Here is a 14393-nt window from a genome sequence, read left to right on the forward strand (position 1 = left end):
TCATAATGTCAATGGGATTCTTCCTAAACTTAAGTACGTTGTTACGTGACATAATACAAGAAGAAATATAACATATTATGTAAATTTAGATTTGAATACTCACTCGCCTCGCACAAGTTAAAATATTTTTTTTCTTTTTTACATACTTATTTAAAAGATTAAAATGGCATGAAGCAAACTGCATTGATGAACCAACTTATGCTTTGTGAAATAATTTAGCAATTTTCTTTTATTCTATAGTTGATCACTGACAAAAAGGTGTACAGGTCATTTTCTGTCCTGACAAATGTTGGTTGGTGAAGCTCCCAGTCTCTTCTCAATTCTTAACATCCAGTCTTCCTCAACTCCAAGGAAAAGGAAATCTTTATTTGCTGCCACTCCAGAACTGACATAAATCGTTTAACTGTAACTAATATTTGAATACCTGTTTGGGGACCCCCCCCCCCGACGGTGAAAACACTGAATAACTATACCGCTCACATATTTCTTATGAAAACACAAATTTAGCAGAATTTTGATGATACAATCTAAATTTAATGTAACAGTCGTATCATGTGGACTAATGTACGAAAGTCTACCAGTCAGATTTCTGGCTAAAGTTAAATATTATCATTTTTGTGTATTGAGGCGGTTAATTGTTACAATAATTTAACCGTCAAAATTGTCTATCTCGCCCTTAAAGTTAATACAGCAAAGAGAGGGGCTGTTAAAATGTAGCACTTTTTGACAGTTTAGGCCAGGGGTGACGAACCTTTTCCTGTCGGAAAGCCGCATTCAGATGAATATAGATATCTTAAATCAAATAAGGCCGCATTTAAGAAACATACATAAAAATGCATGTACAGTCATCCCTCAATTTATGTGGTAGAGGGTTCCAAAGGATTTTTTAAGATTTATTTTTAAAAAAATAGTTTTTTTTTCTCGACCGCGTACATCGAGGGATATGTACAATATTTTATAAATTAAGGAAAACAATAAAATTTATTTATTTATGGGTTTACCCTTTAAAATGTATACCTACATACATTATAATAATATACATATTATATTTACACGGCTATAGTAAATATTTAAAATGAATGAAAACTATTTATTAATATCTGCTTTTTCTTGGAAAGCATTGTAATATTTGGTTGCAGCGTAGAGGTCCGCATGTGGTTGAAAAGTGGAAAAGCATTTTACGAGCATGTTACCGAAGGCATGGGTATTCTACGGCATTTTTCCATATTTCAATTAGATCTATCTTAGCATCAAACAATGACTTGAAAATATAATCTACTAAGAGCTCAATCAGTTCTGTCTGTAGCTCTTTAGGTGCCTTGATGACATCAACTATGTGAGGCTGAAATGCTAATTTCAGTGCGATTTCATGAGTCTCAAAATCGGTAAACCTTTCATTGTATTCTACAATTATTAATATGTCAATAACAGCTGCGTATTCTTCAAATGACTCGAATATATAATTATTCTGCTCATCAATGATCTTCGCTAACCGAAATTTCTTTTTGAAGAAGAATGTGTTTTTAAAAGATAGCTTTTTACGAAATGCCTGGGTTTTTTTTCCACAAAACATAAATAGACTTAGTTTTCTAGATAGACTCTTCTCAGTCGTTGGATTTTAGCTGCAACGTATTTCCACTAATATTTTTTTTTTTATCATAATACCTATATAGTTTTTTCATTAAACGAATGACATAAGCTGTTCGACCATCCCGAGTTTTCCACACAGTGGCGTTTACCTCATCGCAGAAGTATAGATCAAAAATAAATTGCAAGGCAATCTGAAAAAAAATTAAAGGAAAGCTAAAAAACGCACCATTAATTTTAAACGGAAAAGTGGGTGGAAAAGTCGATTAGATTGATTTTGGACAATTTTTTTAGGAACACTGATACAGGCCCAACATTTATAGCTATGTCACTGTTTCCACAGAGTTTGGATAAGTAGGTACCTACTATTGTTTTTAATAAATATATAAAATTTCAGGATAAATAATACATCTTTTTTGGAAGCATTATTATTTATTCAATCTTGGAAGCAAGTCATGAAATATATAAAATGCTACGAATTTTTTAAGTTGACAATATTATGACACTCGAAATACCTGATCAGCAGATTTTTCCCTTTATCCTGACCCTCAAATGTTAATTGACAACAATACTTATGAAAAGTATAGGTACATACATAGTTTAGTCTATTAATATTATAACATTGTAAAAATAAATTTTATTTAACATGTATACATAAAAAAATAGTGTAGTAGTCATTATATATAAAGAAAAATATAAAAAAATTTAGGTACGGAACTACACATATAGATATAGTAGCATAACAACAAAGAGAAAAGAGGTAGAAATTAATTAAGTTAAATAACAAAACAAAAAGAAAACTTATGAAAAGAAGAGTTATGGAAAGTACACGAATGCTGTATAAATTTTCGACATGTGTCCACATAATGTAATAGGTATATTCCATATAAAATGGAATCTGATAATATTTGACAATGAATTTTGAGCCTTTTGACTTTTATGACTGCATAAATATTGAAAAAAATCAGATGACAGTCAAAAGAATTACACCTCGAGTATTTTTTTCATGTAACTTAATTTCCTATAATTTAGAAAGTCTTTGAAAAATCAAAGAAAGAATGTTGTATAGTATTTATGTTAAGAATAACTTCTACACCGCACGCGCAGATCATTGTTTTGCTTAAATTTGAGTATCCTACCTAGCAGAGTGTAGGTCTGGCTTTGTGAGATAAACACGCAATACATTTTAAAATTATTAAACTTACATATTGTATAGTAATAATTATTTGTAGATGAAAATTCATTAACAATAAAAAGACAATCTCTTAATAATACTTCATCAAAATCAATTAAAAAATATTGTAGGAGTTCATTACGAAGCAAATTGAATATAATGACATTTTAATATTTTTCTCTAGTGTCAAATAAAATAAGTATGGGGCAAGTTCAAAAATATTTCACCTGGTTTAAACAAGACATTATGTTGTCAATACAAGTTTGCAGAATAAATAAACTACAGACCCTACTACAAAAATATATTTAGATTTTGTTCAAATGTTACTAACCAAAGTAAATACTTTATTGCTATAAAATATCGTCTCTGTTCTGGCAGAACACACTAACTGGAGAATACTAGTTTTGAGTAATTTGACTTGAAGTTTTAAAATGTTTGAAATGGTCTATCAAGCAGTGTTGCCAACTGTACCATAATTATAGTATTTGTACTATAATTTTGGTCCGCATAATATGTACGATATAAAACAGGTATAGTACGCCCAAAATACTATAATTTTGAATATCGGAAAAATATGTAGAAAGTACTAAAATTTCGATATTTCCGTTCGATAAATTGGTGCAAAGTACTATAATTTTGCAATATAAGAAGATTTGGAGAACTTAGAAAAAAATTGCTCAAAAAACGTAAAAAAATCCCTTGACTTTGGTGTGAAACGAAATTTCTTGAATTCTTCGGTAAGCATTTTTAGTCGGAAGAGGTACCTAAATAAAAAGGGGTCTTGGAGTTTCTCAAATTCTCCGTTATTTTTTTTCTGAGAAACAAAATACCTATACATTTTGGAGGCTCTGCACTATAATTCCACTTTGAAAAGATGGCAACACTGCTATCAAGTGAGTTTATTAAGTGATCGTTAAAAGGATGACTTTAAAATAAAGACTGTTTATTTATTAAGAAGGTTTACAGACGGTTAAGTTTGATATAAGGAACATTTTGGTATAACTAACTCAATATGTCATTTTTTCGAATTAGTGTCTTCTGCCAGAACAGTGACGATATAGCAATCACAAAACTGTTAAACAATATGATTATCTGCACCTAACCTCATGATATAAAAAACATGATTAAACATTTTAGAATAAATAAAATTTAAAAAAAATATATCCACATCTACATTGGAGATATCACAATTTTGAAGCTGTCACTATAATGTAGGAGGCCATCTATAGATACAAATCGGGTCTAGGACGATTTGGCGCCGGGACAACTGGACGCCACGCAATTCGAAAATAAAAAGACGTTATGTACTTATAGGTTCTTTTAAAAAAATATTAAATATTATTTATATTTAAATTATATTATGATTTAATAGTTGAATTTAAATATGCACACGTAAATAATGATTTAATCGTGCATATGTTTAAGTTCCAACGAAAAAAGAGTTTTTTATTTTTATATATAGCCTTATACTCGAACATCTTCTTGGCTACATGTTAAAACTGTGAACTAACAATCTCCTCCCATTTTTAACCGCAATTCCATTATAAACTAACAAGCTCCTCCTATTTAGTCGACAACAGCGCCTTCCGGCTTTTGCCTAAATCTTCTTGTTGGAGAGTAGGCATGGTAATTCTCAATCTGCAAAAAAATATTATGTTAAGAGTAAAATGAATTGAAACTACCAAGTAGTCCAAGTAGGCGGCGTCCAGTTGTTTCATTCTCTGCAAATCACATGTAATTTTGTACTACGCGACACACTAAGTTCATTGTGTATCTATACAAGCGTATATGTAAATGGTATAATATAAAGGGATACTGTTAGACATTTGAAAATATAATTCCACAAACAGAAATCATAACTTTAGTAAAACGCGCAGTCCAAAAACACACAATTTCTGTATACATATGTATGGCCCCAAACATTTAAATAATACATATAACATTATCAAAATAACTTTCATTGTCTATTGAAAAAGAAATAGACCACAAAATTAAACAAAAACAATCGCTTCTTATTTATATCAAGATGTTTTCTATAAACAACCATTAACATTTAAGTTTCTTTCGATTTCATCTTACATAATAGTATATCTATCCTTATGAAAGTTATTTAAAATTCACTTTCCGATGCAGTAAAAAAATATTTTCCTAACTACAACTATATAATACATTCCGTGATGCATATTTCCTCGAATTCATTGTCACCAGAATTCGAGGCGTCCTCTTTATCAACTCACAGGGTTTTTCTTAAAGGCAAGTTTGCAAGTTGCACATAAATTTCTTGCTTGAAATATTTCTTCACGCAGTTACAGACGGCGCGTCAAAATATGTCTATTTTTTAATTCATGCGGTACAAATTGACGATAGGTATACGTGTATTGTCAACACACAACCACCTCTCTGTTTGTATAAGTGACAAAGTAATTATGTTATCAATCTTGATTGATTCCTCGAATTCATTGTCACCAGAATTCGAGGCGTCCTCTTTATCAACTCACAGGGTTTTTCTTAAAGGCAAGTTTGCAAGTTGCACATAAATTTCTTGCTTGAAATATTTCTTCACGCAGTTACAGACGGCGCGTCAAAATATGTCTATTTTTTAATTCATGCGGTACAAATTGACGATAGGTATACGCGTATTGTCAACACACAACCACCTCTCTGTTTGTATAAGTGACAAAGTAATTATGTTATCAATCTTGATTGATTCCTTGAATTCATTGTCACCAGAATTCGAGGCGTCCTCTTTATCAACTCACAGGGTTTTTCTTAAAGGCAAGTTTGCAAGTTGCACATAAATTTCTTGCTTGAAATATTTCTTCACGCAGTTATAGACGGCGCGTCAAAATATGTCTATTTTTTAATTCATGCGGTACAAATTGACGATAGGTATACGTGTATTGTCAACACACAACCACCTCTCTGTTTGTATAAGTGACAAAGTAATTATGTTATCAATCTTGATTGATTCCTCGAATTCATTGTCACCAGAATTCGAGGCGTCCTCTTTATCAACTCACAGGGTTTTTCTTAAAGGCAAGTTTGCAAGTTGCACATAAATTTCTTGCTTGAAATATTTCTTCACGCAGTTACAGACAGCGCGTCAAAATATGTCTATTTTTTAATTCATGCGGTACAAATTGGCGATAGGTATACGCGTATTGTCAACACACAACCACCTCTCTGTTTGTATAAGTGACAAAGTAATTATGTTATCAATCTTGATTGATGCCCGGCAACCACTTTTGATGGGTTATTTTTGTGCTTGTCAAAATTTATTTTTGTAAGATCCTATATTCCACGCGATCATCAGTTTACTGACCACTGATATAAAACCAGGTACCTATTTATAATGTCTCTTAAACAGAAACATTTGAAATAACAATTAAAGTATAAATTAATTAACTATAATATAGTAAATTCTTGGAGGTGAAGTGAAGGAATATTGTAATCTAATAATGTATTTTTCTTTGTATTATTGAAGACCTACTGAATAATTTATGAAACTGATAAATTGACTTTTTCAAGTTACAACATGCTGTATAATAGTGGATGATTACGCTTGGGATGTCTTTTTTGGTACTTCTAGCAGTGATGTATGGAAATTAGCACCTGTTTGTGCACAACATTGCCATAGTAATAAGTAATGGGTATACACTTTTGAAATACAGATGCTGAATTTCATGTTAATGATATACACTACTGCTAGCCTTAGATTTATGTTTATGGAAATAAATTTCCATGAACATAAACCATAAGTTTAGTATGACACTTGGGATTTCCGTCAAGGGCAATTGATCCATCATTTCAAATGCCCACATGATGAATTTGAAATGTCGTGTAAAGGATCAAAAAACACATGGTGATATCTTACGCATTGCCATCCATTATTCCTCTATTATGTATCTATATTGCAGCCATGGATGATTTATATTATTATACTGTCATAGTTAATTGATAATACTATGCACAACCATAACATTTTATCAAAATATTATTAAAACTGCCATCAATTAAAATGGAGCCTGAAGATTTGATATCCCTCATTCCATGGAAATAAATAATAATATAACTAAAATTATTATTATTCACGATCATGTTCTGTCAAATAAATGCATACAAAATTGACAGACAAATTTAAAATAAAAACACAACATTTATATTTATTATTATATCTTCATGCCAGTGTCGAGATGGAGTGTTTGCTTCATCAATTCATAAGTGGAGAAAGAAACCGCAACCATCGGAATAGCTCGCAAATAGTTTATGCTCATCCCTCTGTATAGGCCTCGCATTATTCCATCCTCCTTGTAAATCAGAGTCAAGGTTTGTACCATACCCAAGCTGAAACATTTCAATAATTTATGTTTTAAATCACATTGAGTATTTCGAACAATATATATATGTTATTTTGATATCACCGTTGTCATGCCAACATAACAACACAGTACAGACCTACAAACTTATCTGAAGAATGGGATGGGGTAGCCACTGTTGAAAACTACCCAATCAAGACTCGTAACTGGACAAAATCTGATATTCGAATGACATTTTCAAAATGGCGTCCTATGGTAGTTCGGTTTATATTAAGAGTATGGCGTCGTTGTTCCATTTTTGTTTGCTCTACAGATAAGTTTGTGGGACCATATTTCTTTTATGAAAATAATATTGGTTGATAATCGTTGTTACAAGAATCAAAAATTAGAATTACGTCTAACCCACTATCTATAAAGGATCTTCCAAATGCAAGCATGAACAATAAAAAGTAAAGTATAATATTAGGGATACAGGTATTCCTTAACGGCCCAGATCTCCTAAGTAGGTCAAAATGGAGCTTTTATGGTATTTTCAAAGCATTAGCCTGAACATTCCTTAAACGTTGTAGATAATCTATATAATTTTGAAGCCTTATTATCCTTTATTTTAAACATTTGATGACTGCATAAAGTATTTTTATTACATAAAATAGTATTCTTTTAAACCTCTCGATCTAATGTTTAAGAATATAGTCATATTTCAGTACACCCATACCCATGTGCAGTGGTGTTAAGATTTTTTAGGTTTATTAATTTTTAAACGCATTTACAAAACCATTGGTAAAATTAATGTTAACATTATATAGTGAAATATTTACGATAAAAAAATATATTTTATAATCTCTGTGATCCCAAATTTGACAAGAATTAGGCATTTTATTATTCAAAAAATGAGCATGCTTAACGCATTTGAAGATAATTCTAAAGATACTGATTATATAAGCTATGTCTTTGATCATTCAAATGTGATAAACATCCTACGTTTTATAATAATTATTGACCTAAGAATAAGGTAGTATTTTTTTGAAATACGCCATTTCTATTGGCATTTCCCAGTGGTTAAGCTACAACATACGGCTGCAGCCATAAATTGACAAACGATAAATGAAGTAGGGAGTAAGATCATATTAACGCGCTTTTGAACATGTACCTAATCGAAAAAAAATGGTTTTTTTTAAAACGGTTTAATGTTAAATGTTTTTATGACTGAAGCACTAAGAAGCACTAATTTCGTAATTAACAAGTGAACATTTATATCTAATGATTATTTGATAGGCTTATTACATCCTTATAGGTAGGTGTGTATTTGTATGAATGGTATTTTAGACAGCAGCCGGCCGGCTTCCGGGAACTTGTATAGTAACAATTTATTTAGTATTTTTCAGTAGTAAGTCAAGGAATACCTGTGGTTAATTGGTTTTCCTAAACCTGAAGCAACGATAAGAATAGCTCAAAGTGTATGTATTATTTTATAAAACCCAACTGGCAACAATGCAATTTAACCATTATATTGTTCATCAAAAAAATCTGTTGACATATGATTCGTTTGATTTATATCGTGGGGTTTTCACGTAATTTTATTGGTAGAAAGGTATTCAAGATTGTTTTATTATTTGGAGCATCTGTGAAGAAAAGATTTTATGATTCCTTATGAAAAATCTACAGAATTAAAATGAAATTGTTGTCGGTTGTAGGTTAGGCTATGATTTTATTTTTCTTATAAAGAGGATTATTAATATTATTATGGACATTTATTAAATGTATTTTTTTTATACCAACCTCCTAAAAAAGCAGTAAAAAGTAGAATACCAGGTGAAGACATGAAAAAAATAAGAGAAATTTCCATTTGAAGTTAGCGTTTTCCCATCACCAATATTATTTATTAATAATAAATTTATTATTATATGAAAAAAGTATAAAAGGAAAGCAGATAAAATAAAATGGTTAGGTACCATTACTACAAATAAAATATTCATAATTCTGAGTATAGAAATATTTGCAATCATCTTATTTGACTGCACATTATGTATAAAAATTATTAAGTATAAAATTAAATTAATTAATATTCATTCTAACATGACTTCTTGTTAAAATATTTTTGATAAAATATGCTTCCTAGATTAAAGAGAATTCACAGTTGCGTGAATTTTTGGCAAGAATATCAATAATTAATGTGATACAAAAATACATGCATTACTTATATTATTTTCTATTATACAGTATTCACATTGTCATCAAAGAGTATTTTTATGTGTGAAAAATGTCTCTGTATAATGTGAGATTCTATTGTAGGATTGTTTCGAGTTAAACTTAAGATCAAATAGATAGAGAATATTATGTACATTAATAATATTGATACATTGAAATTGCCTACTGGATTACACTAGTTACTAGTTATAGATAGGTAGTTCCAAATTATTTCATGCACGGAAAGGAAGAATTAACAGAGGACATACCCAAACTTCTCTGTGTGTTTACTCATAAGAGCCAACTGCATCCGCCGTCGGGTGACATCTAGTGGATAAGAAACAGACTGCGCTACGGCACCCGCGAGTCCTCCGCAGAGCAACTTGGCTGGTATTGATAATACAAGGCCACCTATTCATTAAATAATATAGAAATCGTTTTTTAATATTTTGCAGTGTGGAATAATTTTCAGATTTTTTTTGATTTCAACAGAAGGGAAATGTACTAATTTAGTTATTATAGTAGGCTATTCTCCTGAAAATTTTTGTCGTACTTCTCATTTTTGAGAACTGTGACCAATGTTATTAATATGGACGAATCATCTGGAAAAGAAAATGACACTCACTTTATTGTCGGGTCTGCCGAATGGCATAATCTGTTCTAACGCCATTACAATAAAGGTGATATTGCTATAAATTCCTGATGCTTTTTGTTGGGTCTGCCGGATGGTTCGGTTCGAACGGGTTCGCTCAAATGAACATTGCCATTAGAAACACTGCTCTAACGCTATTACAATAAAGGTCATATTGCTATAAATTCCCGATGCGTGATATCGCAAAATGGAAATTGCGTGACGTCTACCTATACATGCGAAAGCGCGAATTTACTTGCTAGCTACTGTATTGAGTGCGTCGTCCATTAATAATGTCATTGACTGTGACTATTCAAAAACTCTGCTCATTATATCTCGGTGGTCTGCTTCTCTGCATGGACCATAGCATCCTCCGTTTGGGACCTCTGCATTCCGCACTGACCATCGATGTTCTGGACTATACACATTTGGCCAGATAAATTTTCATATTGCACTGCTTCTCTATATTTTGTTAAACCCTGTTATTACTTGCTTCAGAATGCTATTCTGCAAGTAACCTAGTTTTTATGACTTCTGGTGCTAGTGCAAAAGCCAACCATCTTTTCGTCGTTTCCCTTGCAAAATTGTATATCTGCAAAATTTCAAGTTTTCAGAGGAACATAAAAACAGTTTAAAAAATGTATGGCACTTGAATCAATTCAAGAAAGGTTTTCATAATTAATTACTATAAAATGTCAAAAACGCATATTTTGCAATACACTTTTGCAATGGAAACAATGTTTTACTTCTTCTAAATAGAGCTAAGATAATGGCTGCAAATCAATCCTACCATATTATGTACAAAACCAAAAGTAGAACATTTTCTCACGAACTTAAGACTAGATACAGATAGACCATTATTGATTACATTACTCTCTCAGTAATCCGCCACCCCAAACACCAGACAAGTTTAGTGTCCAATTAGTGAAAGCGGCGGAGTATAGTGCATACATACAAAATATGGTAAAAATTAAAACAGCTATTTCGGAAAAATAGTTTTTTTGAGAAATTTGTACTAGCAAATAACGGTTTTATTTATAATCAAAATCAAGTATTTCTAAATTATACATATTTATAAACTAAGTTTATTAACTGAATATTCAACAGTAAATCACTTGACACAACCAGTTGTTCAGTGAGGCAGATATTCTTGAATGGCTTAGGATTCCTGGCTTTCCCTATGACCAAAAGTTTCATTTTGTGTGTGGATAGTGATAAGCAAAAAGGAACCAACTAACGTTTTTAGGTATTTTGAGTTATGAATGGGAACTTGTTTCCAAATTTCAATTAGCCAAAGAGAACCAAGTCAAATTCGGTCTAGTTTCCATTTTATTTACATTATTTTCTTTTTGCTTAACGGAAAAATGTTCTAAACTTCAAATTTTCTGTTATGAAAAAAGAGCCAACTGCTAAGTATCCGTCATAGTCAGTATCAAAGTGTAGAAGAGAAGAGGCAAGAGGTCAAGGTTTCTTTGATGGTATGGAGTACTCTATATTTACCTTAAATTGTTTTGCTTAGGTTATTAAAGACATACAAATATTTATTTGTAATTTGATATTTTATGATAAATAAATAGTTAACGACTTTGCAAGTAATACAGAATAATAAAAAAGAGAATCACCTGTTGGTTCCTTTATGTAAAATAGTTTCTAGTGATTGTTTGTATGGAAAATGTCATAAAATGAAAAGGAACCAACTGTATTATTGATTAATATCCAAAGATATACATATTACTTATTTTATATTCTTTTACTGGTAATAGAGATATATTAATAATAGTCACAGTATTTAATAGTTTTCATGTTCACAACATTTACATAAAGTATATAAAGACATGTACAGATTTTGAAGCTCAATATCTCCATTTAGCAATTTTTCAGTTGGTTCCTTTATGTTTATCTCAATCCAATTGTGATGCGGTCCTTGGGCACTTTCCTCCCTGGTATATTACTTTCTTTGCGATGAACGTACGTTTTACGAAGGAGAAGTTTCCTAAATAAACCCGTCTCATCTGCATTGTATACTTGTACGCGGCGGACTACTGAATTTGACAATCGAATACCGACATATTATAGAGCTTGAATTTTTGCTTTCAACTAGTAAAAGTAACGGCGGATTATATTAGTTGTCGGATAATCGTGCGGCGGAATACTGAGTGTACTGAATACGATTTCAGTCATTGATGACAAAATCATAAAAATAAATTTATTGCATACATTAATTATTACACAATGAAGAGAAAATATTGATATCCAATAATATTACACATACCTGTATTTCTATCGTTCTTTAGGCAGGCATACTGAGGAGTGTATTTCATACAAAAATATTTTAGCATCTCGAAACAGTAGAAGGAGAGTCCAGCGTATGGCACCATTCCCATCAGCGTCGGAACAAATCCTCGGTAGAGAGCACGGACACCGCCTTCCTGTAATTATAGTTTCAAGAATATTTTTAATCCTGACTTTACTCAGATGGAAAATGTAGTGTTATATTAGGTAAAATACAAAAATTGGGGGTTTCTATTTTAACGATAATTAAAAAAAGATGACATTTGAATTCATGCAAAAACGGCATTATCCAATAATTAAGTATGTTTTAAAAAAATACAAGACATGACACATTTTGGTATTGTTGTAAATAAAATATGTACCGTCTTAAATATAGTCACTGCAGCATGCACGATGCCCGTATATCTGGTGTCTCCGGCAACTTGAAAAGCCAGTCTCGCCCTTATTGTGTCGAGGGGGTAGGTGAGCGCCACTGCTGTCACTCCTGCGCCCGCTCCCGCTACGAATTTGTCTGCGTGACGAGGAAGACCCAGCCGAGATAAGTACTGAAATACAAAAATATATTTTATTGGTACCTTTAAGTTTGCTTCTTATATGTGTGTAGGTACGAGGGTGGGTCAATAAGTCCTTAGAAAAGCCGACAGGTGGCGCGACTAGTACTGTAAGCGGTTTGTTTTCATGCAGCGGCACTACCGATTCAGTATGCTGCGAAGTTTCAATCACATTGGTCGGGTTGTTGTGTGTTTCTCGTACATTTAAAAAAAAAATTTGCTTGTGGAAAATGGAAAAATGGAAAATGGAGAAAATTGAGTTTAGAGCTGTTATTAAACATTTTAATATAAAAGGGTTAACAGCAAAGGAAATAAAAAATGAGTTGGATTTAGTTCACGGCATATCTGCTCCTTCACTTGCAACTATTTATAACTGGTTAAATGAATTTAAACGTGGTCGTACATCAACAAAGGATGAACCACGCTCAGGACGTCCTGTAGCGTAGCTGTAGTGTAGCGTCATTTCTATTTTACATGACAAATTGGGCATGAAAAATATTTCTGCAAGATGGGTGCCGCGTTTGCTCACAGTCGACAATAAACGCAATAGGGTGGTGGCCTCTAAAGCCCTGTTGTCGCTCATGCAACGCAATCCGGATGAATTTTTTCGTCGTTTTGTGACTGTAGATGAAACATGGATACACCACTATACTCCCGAGACGAAAGAACAGTCAATGCAGTGGATTGCGAAGGCAAACCATGTCCAAAGAAGGCGAAAACCGTAAAATCAGCTGGTAAGGTTATGGCTACTGTATTTTGGGATGCACGTGAAATTATTTTCGTTGACTATTTGGAAAAAGGAAAAACAATAACAGGGGATTATTATGCATCTTTATTGGACCAAAAACAAAATTGAAGAAAAACGGCCTCATTTAAACAGGAAAAAAATCCTCTTTCATCAGGACAATGCCCGTGTTCACACATGTTTACGATCAATGGCTAAAATTGAAGAATTGAAGTTCGAATTGGTCGACCACCCACCGTATTCGCCAGATTTAGCCCCCAGTGACTTTTTCCTTTTCCCAAACTTAAAAAAATGGCTAAGTGGACAACGTTTTTTTTCAAATGAAGAAGTCATCGATCGGACAAATGCTTATTTTGAGGACCTTCCGAAAACTTATTTTTCTGACGGTTTAAAAAAAATTGAGAAACGTCTAACCAAGTGTATTGAGCTCCAAGAAGATTATGTTGAGAAATAAAAAAAAAATACAAAAATAAAAACTGTTTTAATGCTTTTTTCTAAGGAATTATTGACCCACCCTCGTACCTACCTAATGTTATTTTGATAAAAATCGTAAATCACCATTTCTCAGTAAAGAGACCTCCATAGACAGACAGGAGATACGATAGCAAACTTTCGAAGAGGTTTAGTTGTCAGCCATTTGCTCATACTAACTCATCATGGGGCTATTTGAGTACATAATGGCTGAAATTCATGTAAATATAAAGTCAGCTTCCATAATTTCATAAAAAAATCTTAATATTATATTATTTGAATTCAGATTTCGATTTTTTCAAATCGGTAATACTCGTTTAAAACAACACTGAACATAGGAATAATAATCTTGCATACATAGGTACTTGTGGTGTAGATACGTAATATGTATCTCCGTTTTTTTTAAAATACCGAAAAAACGCCGGAAAAACTCCTATTT

At 32.0% G+C, this 14393-nt stretch overlaps 1 protein-coding gene across 1 annotated transcript in view; it reads right to left on the minus strand.

Moving 5' to 3' along the window:
• Window positions 1-6233: 6233 nt before the first annotated feature.
• The window catches only part of LOC147068276 (mitochondrial coenzyme A transporter SLC25A16-like), a 41492-nt gene continuing 33332 nt past the window's right edge, over window positions 6234-14393 (minus strand). Inside the window, exons 3-6 of the mRNA XM_085953231.1 lie at window positions 12550-12732; window positions 12168-12324; window positions 9534-9675; window positions 6234-7105 (exon numbers count right to left, since the gene is read on the minus strand). Coding sequence (XP_085809357.1) covers window positions 6931-7105; window positions 9534-9675; window positions 12168-12324; window positions 12550-12732 — 657 coding nt within the window. The 3' untranslated portion in view covers window positions 6234-6930. The remainder of the gene's footprint in view (window positions 7106-9533; window positions 9676-12167; window positions 12325-12549; window positions 12733-14393) is intronic.

The sequence above is a fragment of the Rhyacophila brunnea genome, unplaced genomic scaffold (assembly GCF_057557595.1).
Source record: "Rhyacophila brunnea isolate RB1 unplaced genomic scaffold, BYU_Rbru_1.0 scaffold_3, whole genome shotgun sequence".
NCBI lineage: Eukaryota > Metazoa > Arthropoda > Insecta > Trichoptera > Rhyacophilidae > Rhyacophila > Rhyacophila brunnea.